The sequence below is a fragment of the Nicotiana tomentosiformis genome, chromosome 2 (assembly GCF_000390325.3).
Source record: "Nicotiana tomentosiformis chromosome 2, ASM39032v3, whole genome shotgun sequence".
Taxonomy (NCBI): Eukaryota; Viridiplantae; Streptophyta; class Magnoliopsida; order Solanales; family Solanaceae; genus Nicotiana; species Nicotiana tomentosiformis.
Genome location: NC_090813.1, coordinates 134,621,683 through 134,631,196, shown reverse-complemented (window position 1 = coordinate 134,631,196; position 9,514 = coordinate 134,621,683). Strand labels below are relative to the sequence as shown.

Here is a 9,514-nt window from a genome sequence, read left to right as displayed (position 1 = left end):
TTGTTTAAAATCACAAATTCCAAAAGTCTTCATTTTTTTCTTAAACTCCGTGCCCAATCAAACATGTTCACATAGATTGGGACGGAAGGAGTAATTAATAATGATATCATCATACAGTAGGAAATAGAAATAATGAAATTGAGCAATGAGCAATTAGCATGGTCTACCACCGAGGTTATCCACTAAAATTTACTAGTAAATGTATACAGTTTCTCAAGGTTAATTATGAACTTTGATTTATTCTGGTATTGATGTTCTCTTTGTATTTTATTTAAGTTGACTTTAATTAAACAATAACAGTTTTTTGTGAAAAGATAATACATTTCATGCATATTATTAGTTTTGTTTTTTGAACATATATCAGTTATGCTCGTGTAAGTTTTCTTTTGATTCGTATTGTTTCCACATCGTTTTGCTATTTCGTTTAATTTTTTTCTTTATTATTCAGAAGAGACAGATCTAAGATTTAAACTTGTGGGTTCGACTTTTAAGATTTTTAGTATTGAACCAATTATATTTTAAAGTTATAAGTTCATATCTATTATTTTTATAATTTTAATAAATTTTTACTCCGCATCAAAAGTTAAGATCCGCCCCTAATGTTCAGAACCAAGTAATAGGAATAAATAAATATCTAAAGAGGTCATTGTCAAACTTTTCTTCAATATCCTTGGAAGAAATTTCTGCTTGGTTTGTAAAGGGCAGTTTTGTCCGAACACAATATATATTGTAATTGGGCACGTCACTCTCAACTGATATCGTACACTTCATCGCACTGGCTTCGTCGCATATAAATATTCTAACTTCAAACCTGAACGATCATACAAATTGCTCAGTAAAACATCTTGCATTTCCCATTTCCACATCACAAAAGACGTTGAAACTTTAGTAACTAAATTAAGAACTCGCCGTCTCAGGTGGAGTTCTCCGGCGATCGTCGTCTCTTCCGTTTTCCGGTCAGTAAATAGACATAAACTTTTCTCTTTCTTCTGTCGTTGTTTATCTATCTTTCCGATTTGCTTTAGAGTATAATTGTTTTCTATTTGAGTCCTTGGTTTTACTATTTGCTACTCGAGATTCTTCCTAAGCTCTTTATCATATTAAGCGATTATACGCCTTTTTCTTTTCCTTTTTGCTATTTTTGTTAAAATGTCTCTCTTTTTCCTTCTGTTTATCTGTGAAGTTTTTCGCGAGCTGTTTTCATTTTTGTGATTTTGTCACTGAACGTTTCTATGAGTTCATCTGGATATTCAACAGCTGTGAAATTAATTTTAGTGCAGCGTGAAAGAGTCATCCACGTAATATAGCAATCATTTTAACTTGTAAAATTATTTTAAGGTATCCTTAAAATAAATGGAGAAACACTAGGAAAAGTAACCGAGTTTCTAATAATTTGAATTTATGTGCTAGAATTTGAGTGCTTTGATGAATTAATCCAAAACTTTGTTCTGTATTTGTTATACTTAATCCTTTTGATTTTGATACATCTTTGTGCTTCGATTTGGCAATAGAATGGTTATTAGCGAAGAAAGAATGGAGATGGAGCAACAGTTAGAGTGGAATGAAGCACAGAAGATTGTGATAAATGTGGACCTTGTTGCTGCAGCTAAAGAGCAGCTCAACTTTCTTGCCACCGTTGATAGGAACCGTTGGCTGTATGAAGGCCGTGGTCTGGATAAGGCCATTCATAGGTAATACTTAATTTGTATGTCTTTCTCTCAGGTTACTTGTTTTCTGACTATGATTACTGACTATTTGGAATGTTTACTTTATATAAGTCAATAGCGATGCCAGGAATTTGAGTAAGGGGATTTTAAAATGTAGAAATGTCACACTTAAGATTTGAACCTATGTTAAAGGGATTCAATAGTTTATATACATACAAAAAAAAAATTTAATTTTTAACCCTTTTGCACAATACAATTTTTATGCAAAGGGGATCAATTGAACCCCCTTCACCAAAGGTAGTTCCGCACTGTTATATGTCGTTTTTATTTTCTTCTGGTCCGAGATAATATTACAAGTTAATGTTTCGTTTCTTTAGAGTATTATGTTATATGACACTATGATAGTTACTACTACTATCATTTTTAGATTTTTCCCACACTTGCTTATCTTATATATTTGCCTATTGTCGATTTGTTATGTTGTGTGAACTTCAAAAAGGATTTGAGATTCTTTCTGCATCTAGGGAACTTGGGGTGGCTCACTTTATCCTTTTTCTATTTAGAGAACATGTATTATAAAATTGCAATTTCAGGTACTACTCATGTTGGCTACCGCTGTTGGCAAAACACTCCGAGTCCCCCTTCTTTGAAGGACCTTTGGTTGTTCCTTTGGATTGTGAATGGATTTGGCATTGTCACAGGCTCAATCCTGTAAGTGCCTAAACTAGTGAAACATTTGTTATATAACTTCTGTGACTAAAAGATTTTAGGTACACTTAAATGTCCCTTCTCCCTTCTTTTCCAGGTTAGATACAAGACTGACTGCAAGAAATTATATGGGAGAATTCTTGACAACCATGATGTTGTATCTTCTGTGAAAGCGGAATCAAAACAGGATACTGAAGAGCTCTGGCAACATTTGTATCCAAATGAACCTTATGATTTGGACTCAGAAAGAGCTCTTTTCGAAGATATCCATGTGAAACCTATACAGGCTGAACAGTGCAGTGATTATGACCTAGTCTCTGCTGTTAAGAGGCAATGCCCTTTCTTCTACCAGGTGAGCAAGAGGATGCTAACGCTTTTGTTTTGAGTCTAGCACAGGATATCAGCAGTCAGACTTGTAGAGTTCACTAGCTTCAGTTTTTTATTTGAAAGCTTGAGAACCATTTGGTTTATGCCGAACAATATGAACAGAATGGTTTAGCACACATTACGAAAGTGCTTAATAGGGAAATCCAGAGCTGGAAAGGTTAGGGGGCATTCCTTTTGCCTGTCATCCCATCCTTATGGTTAATATATGCCTTGGAGGCCGGAGAAAAAACTTCAGCTGTTTTCCTGCCAATTATTTTTAAAATCATATTATCCATGCGTGATTTTAGTGGCATTCATTTTATTATCTACTCCATTAAGCAGCAACATAGAACTCCTTTTTCTTTATATAGTTGCTTCAAGCATGATTCCTTTGATTTGAAATTTGATAAGGAGATCTAAGCAAGTAGGATGTGTTATTTTTAATTTTGCGTTATTCTTTCTTGCAGGTGTCTAGACCACACATGAACAATGATCTCTATCTTGAAGGTGCTGTGGCTCGATACAAGGGTTTCTTACATCTGATCCGGAGAAACAAAGAAAGATCGATTAAGAGCTTTACTGTTCCAACTTATGACATAGACCTTATCTGGCACACTCACCAGTTACATCCTGCTTCTTATAGCAAAGACCTTGTTGTCATTATGGGTAAGGTGCTAGAACATGATGATACTGACTCAGACCGAACGAAAGGGAAAAAGTTGGATACAGGGTTTTCTCGAACTACAAAACAGTGGGAGGAAACATATGGTTCAAGATATTGGAGGGCAGGCGCAATGTATAGAGGAAGTGCACCATCTCCTCTTAGGAATACTCATTGCTTCTCCAGAACTGTAAGCAAGAAGGAAGATACTTTGCACGAGCACCAAAAGATAATGCATTATCCTGGGATGGAAGCTGTGGAAGTAATTCTCTGCATCTTTCTACTTTTGTTTTTGTCTTCTCGAGATCGTTTATAATTTGAGATTTGATATTAGTGATATATTTGAGATGCTTACGTATTATGATTTCCGTTTCCAGCTTTATATCTGAAGTAATCAGTGCAAGGATGAGAAATCTGGAGTATGTGCTGAAACCTAATATATGTATGTTAAGAATGATCGTTGTTGTTCATCAGCATGCTGGTAAAGCTAGAGATCATAGGAGCCATTTCACTATATATAGAAAAATTTAAATCCAGTGTAGAAAGTTATTACAACTTTAACCCCTACGATGACATATAAAACAATCATTATCTGTCTCGTTTTTTGGAATGTGGGTATGGTGTCAATGCATTTAACTGTACCCTTGCCTATCTTGAGTGTTGCTGCTCTCTGTTACAAAAGACTTCAATGCGTAGCCTAGATTTCTAGATCACTGATCACTTAACAGAAACTACTTATTGCTTACAATTACACGGCTTCCATGTTTCTTGTTGAAGTGGTTTTATATTCAAATTAGTCACTCTTACAGTAATTTGGAACTTTTATTAACTTCTCTAATTATTTACAGGTTATGTTAGAGTTTGTAGATATCAGAAACTTACCAGAAGGGCGCAAGGGAAGCTTCTTCGTCTCATTTAGCAAGACTCAGCCTGATAAAATATTCAATGCAAAGAGGAAACTTACTATTTTGTCTATCAGTGGGGAAAAAAAGGTTGCTACTTTCCAGTGTGAACCTAATGGTCATCTTCTTCTTGATCTCATGTTCTACTCATCTTCTGGTTTGCCTATTCTGAATTCTGTGAAACCTATGGGTTCTGCTAAAGTCTCTTTAGAAGATTTAATTTGCCCAACTTCAAAACTTACAATGGAAAAATGGGTGGAAGTTGTTCCAAACTCTAAAATGGAAACACTAAAGCCAATCTATTTACGAGTAGCAATCTCAGTTACAACGCCTATACCAGCACCATATGTCTTTCACTTTGTTCGTTCTCGAGCATTCTCCAAAACTTCTTGCTTTTTCCCTCTTCCTGGGAGGATTCAGTATGCTAAGAATTGGACTGGTGTCATCGATGATGCTGGTGATGAGGTCATTAGCCTGCAAATGAGGTACTTAATGTTAATCATTTTATGCTGTCGATGCAGTTCTAGTTAGGGACTTTAACATAAATGTGCCTGTTATCTATACACTATCTGCTTTTTTTTCCGCTTGTATTTGTGATTAAATGTGTTTTCATGATAATGATTTCTTGTGGCTTCATCTGACATATTTGCGACTGTGGTGTCACCATCAAATTCTTCAGAATGCTTTTTTCTCTTTTAAACGAACTTGGGTGTAATCCTTTTATGAACCTAATTCAGTATTGGGGGACCTGTCTTATATTGAAAATGTGCGAGGACCTTTGTTTGTTGGTGAAAGTTTTAACCAAAACCGATAATTTCACCAAACATGTGGAAGTATGAGAAGTTAGGAAACTGTCATTACCTTTCCTCCTTGCTGCTTGAAATTCTGTTGAACATCATGGTTCCACTGTAGGGATTCGACGAAATCAAAGGGGAAAAATGATTCTACATTGCACAAGGAGGTGATTGGCATAAGCAAGTCTTGCGAGGTACATTCTTTTGCTGAGTTAGTAGGGAAAGAGTGGTTGCTGCTAGATGCTCAGTGGTCCCTTCAACTACAAAAATCCAGCAGTGATGATGGCCACCTTTTGGAGTTGGCTGGTCACAGGAATGTGAGTGTTTATCTGTTACGTCTTCCTTTTTTCTAGGGTTCAAAACAAGGGGAAAATAAGATTACCACTCTCATTTAATATCTACCATTGTCACTCTTACACTCATCTATTGAATGACTAATTTCCTATGAGATATGTCGGAATGGATCTTTGCTGAAAAACACCAATTATCTGTCATATTAGATTCATCTCACGTTCCCATTGGCTTTTCCTAGGAACATGGCTTTGCTGCTAACACTCTGTAACAGAGGCTCTACCTCTAAGTTCTGCTTAGATGGTTCCAGCCATTGTCGTGCTATTTTTTTCCTCGAGGAAACATTTTGTCGTGCTATTTTTTTCCTCGAGGAAACATTTTGTGTTTGGAACATTACAGAGCTTAGTATATAGTAAGTTATTGAATTTGGTAGTTGTTCTTGCTGCTGCAAAATGCTATTACACTAAGACACAACAATTTCAGTCACCGTAATAGCTATACACTTAACATCATTGTTGTGGCCTCTCAGCAATTTCAAGAGACTTTTGTGTTTATGATATTATGAATGAGTATTGCGGTTAAAGTTCTCTTGTACAGCTTCTCATTTACTCACTTATTTCAAAGTCATGAAATAGCTAAATCTGTTGGCTGATACCCATAATTCGTAATGATTCCAAAAGTTTACATTGTTCTGACTCTCCATGACTTAACAGTTTCCGCACTCATATGCTGTACAGGTGAAGTTCTTCCCTGGTCAGAAGCTGGATTATGAGCACAAGCCTTGCACAAAGCAAAGGAGTCCTGATGATTTTTTGACAGCTATAGAGTTCTCTGCACAGGACCCTTATGGGAAGGCATTGGCATTGATTGACTTAAAATTTGGAGTTATCAATGTAAGTTATTTGTTTATACTGGTGTTCCACTTTCAACTCGCGGAATCACATCTATCTAAGAAATATAATTTCTTTGTAAAATCAGGTAAAAGAGGAGTGGTTCCTATTGCCTGGTTCTATAACAGCTTTTGTACTTTGTGATACTTTGAGGAAGGAAGGGTATAGTAGCCTGGTAGGCAGTGCCAAACATTCCAAAGAGATTGATTTTTCAACTCAAGAAACTGACATGAGCCATGAAGAAGGCAACAAAGCTAATCTAAAATCTGAGTCAGAGAAGGGAATGCTGTTGGACCTGGAGGCTACCAAAGGAAACATTGCAGCACCAGCAAAAGGAGCAATTAGTGGAGGCTGCGGCAGTGGTTGTGGTAGTGGTTGCGGTAGTGTTATGAGGAGTGGGGCCTGCGGCAGTTGTGGTGCTGGTTGTGGAAACAAATTGGAGAGTGGTGGTTGTGGGGGGTGTGGCAGTGGTGGCTGCGGGGGAGGCTGTGGAAGTATGTACGAAAGCAGTGGGTGTGGTGGTTGTGGGGGCTACGGGGGCTGTGGTGGTATTGGTGGTTGTGGGTGGGATTCTGAAAGTAGGTCGAACAGCAGTGGTTGTGGAGGCTGTGGCGGCGGCGGCTGTGGTGGTGGTGGTTGTGGAGGAGGTTGTGGAAATAGGTTGAAAAAAAGTGGTTGTAGCAGCTGTGGTGGCGGCGGTGAATGTGTTGATGGTTTGGCATCTGGCAAAGCTGCTGAAGTTGATGCATAAATGACATCCCAAAGGAGGCTAATACTTTCATGCTTTTTATGTTTGTGGAACCCTTTTCCCATTAGTACACAATAAGCACTTCATGATACACCAGTGTCTTGTAATAAGGATTTTCAGCTGTTTGGCAATGTTTGTTGATATGCTGTTGTATTACTATGAATGTAAAAAGTAAATAAAGTGTCAAGGATGAATATAGTCATCTGGTTTAATTGGAAATCTAGATTTCTATATCGTACATTATAGGTTGTTCTAGTGACTGATTTATGTGTTTGTCTCTTATTACTATTACGGATTACGGAACAATGAAAAGGAATGCCGTTTCCCTCTCTTTACAATGCTTATTTATGCGCAAATGACTATTGCTCTGAAGCTGAATTAGTTGGTAAATCAATTATCTGCTAGTGTTGGTGGCTCGAACCAATCGATCTTAGATGTCAAGTTAATGATGCACAAGCTTCTCTAGGTTTTTCTCTGATCCTTTATCTTGTGGAATCGAATTTAAGAAACTAGCTCTGAAAAGCTGAAGAGAAACAAGAATCCTTATTGCTCCATATGAAGTGGTCATATTCTCATTTGACAGAATGGTTAATACGCAATTTCTCACATCATCTGTAATTGTCTCCCATTACACTAGTGATTACTTTGAAACAGAGTCAAGTAAGAAATATGGGGCCATAACTACTTGTTAAGGGATATCTGGCTGGAACAATTCAACCCAATAGAAAGTAGGCACACATTTATTTATTATGAGGTAATCATTGATTTTGTTAACAGCTTAACTGATGCGTAGAATTCATATGATCAGGTTACTCGAAAACCATCTGCAAGTAACTTTTTACAGTAAAAAATTACATGAAAAAGAGAATTGATAGCCTGTTGGAGCAGGTCAAAATCAAATCACACCAAGAATGTGAATTGTTTTTACACCATCATGATAAAAAAAATAACTTGAATTCTTCTGTGTCTGTTGATTAATCTCCATTTAATTATTTGGAGTCCAGTGTAATGCATGCCTCATGTATTAAAGGGTTAATCAAGGAAAGGTTCTCTTTGGTGGAACAATGTGGAACTACTCCTTTGTTATCACGGATAAATATTTTTTGCACAATTATATGGTTTACTTCATGAGTATATTACTTGGTAACTTCGGGTAAGTCTCCACGTAATGAGCTTTTCACGGACTACATTACGTAAATCAACTCGATTTTCCGCACTCAACACCTGAGAAGTCCATAGGGTTAGTAAATCCAACGCAAGTTAAAGTAAGTTTATGGCCTAATTGAATCTTGTTTGGGTAATTCTTTAGTTATGGGGCTTAGGGTGAAGGGGAGGTCTACTCATCACGTTGAAGTCCCAACATGTCTGCGAGGCTTAAAGTATTTTTCACATCAAATCAATATGTGACGTGTGTTTATCGGAAAAATCGAATAACGTTAGATTTTGTGTGTGGTTCTAAGGATATGCGATACGATTCGATATAAATCGTGTAGAGAAATAGAGATACGTATATTCTTGACTATGAGAATGCAAATAGTGGGCAATAACAATGAATGAGATAAAGTAAAGCAAACACAAAGGGATATCTTTCAAGCTGAAAAGTGATTTTTTTATCTCCGCCCTTTAGCTTACAAGGATTTTCCCTTTTATAGAAGAGGGTTATTACAAAAAATAATAAAATAAAACATATAGTGGAAAGCTCATGATGACTTGTCTCTTCCTTGATTCCCGCCAAGATTATCTCTCTTGGTGCGGTCGCAACGGCTCTTGTCTGTGAGCTCGATACTGGCTCGAGCTCGTTACTGGGTCGGGCCTTTCGGTCTTGGCTCGAGTCCGACCTTCGAGATGGGCATCGCGCATTTCCGACCTCGAAGCAGTGCCTTGCGGATCAATTCGGTCACAGGCTCGATAGAGTTATCGAGCCGACTCCTCGATCGACCTTCGGGCTCGACGCTCGTTAGTACCGACTTCGGAGCTCACTCCCAAAAATCTAATTCCAACTTTTTAACACTCGAACTCGATCGAACGTAGGAAAGCCGAAATCTATTTCGACCGTATACAGATAGTCTCCTCGTTTCTCACAAAGGATGCGGTGAGAATCGACGTGATTTTTGGTAGTTCGATCGGGTCATAAGCCGACGTTTTCACAGGGATCATTTATGACGTATGTGATAGCTGTCCTATCGATTCAACCTTTCAAGGTATTTAATGCTTGTCAGATGGCGGTCGGCCACCTGTGATATTGAACCGTCACGATATGAGCCTATAAATAGCTCTTCCATCTATCATTTACTTCATCCACGCGTTCACTCCCCCAAATTTTCTCATCTTTTCTTCCTTTCTTGCTGCTACCAGAGTTTTGGTGTCGTCAATTTTTCACTTTCCTTTGTCTTTCTTCTTCCCATATCAATGGCCAAGACTTCGAAAACTGTGCCTCAGAAGGAGAAAGTTTCTTCTTCACGGCCGTCCGGCGATAGGCGCCAGTGA

The 9,514-nt window shown here is 37.7% G+C and overlaps 1 protein-coding gene across 2 annotated transcripts; it reads left to right on the top strand.

Annotated features, from left to right (window-relative positions):
- Positions 1–794: 794 nt before the first annotated feature.
- On the top strand, positions 795–7,246 carry LOC104096305 (glycine-rich domain-containing protein 1-like). Of its 2 annotated transcripts, none has more exons than XM_009602661.4 (9): positions 795–956; positions 1,512–1,691; positions 2,261–2,378; positions 2,473–2,727; positions 3,209–3,664; positions 4,251–4,789; positions 5,217–5,415; positions 6,127–6,282; positions 6,368–7,246. In XM_009602661.4, exons 2-9 carry the CDS (start codon positions 1,513–1,515, stop codon positions 7,028–7,030), a joined length of 2,565 nt encoding a protein of 854 aa, XP_009600956.1. In that variant the 5' UTR covers positions 795–956; position 1,512; the 3' UTR covers positions 7,031–7,246. The 2 variants fall into 2 exon arrangements, with proteins under 2 accessions (XP_009600956.1, XP_009600957.1); XM_009602662.4 differs by having other exon boundaries at positions 817–960.
- The last annotated feature ends 2,268 nt before the right edge of the window (positions 7,247–9,514 follow it).

Bases quoted from the DNA above. Each gene is read 5' to 3' on its own strand.
- LOC104096305 (XM_009602661.4), top strand. From the start codon at position 1,513: ATGGTTATTAGCGAAGAAAGAATGGAGATGGAGCAACAGTTAGAGTGG. The intron at 2,379-2,472 runs GTAAGTGCCTAA...CTTCTTTTCCAG, and splicing joins ATTGTCACAGGCTCAATCCT to GTTAGATACAAGACTGACTG. The intron at 4,790-5,216 runs GTACTTAATGTT...GTTCCACTGTAG, and splicing joins GTCATTAGCCTGCAAATGAG to GGATTCGACGAAATCAAAGG.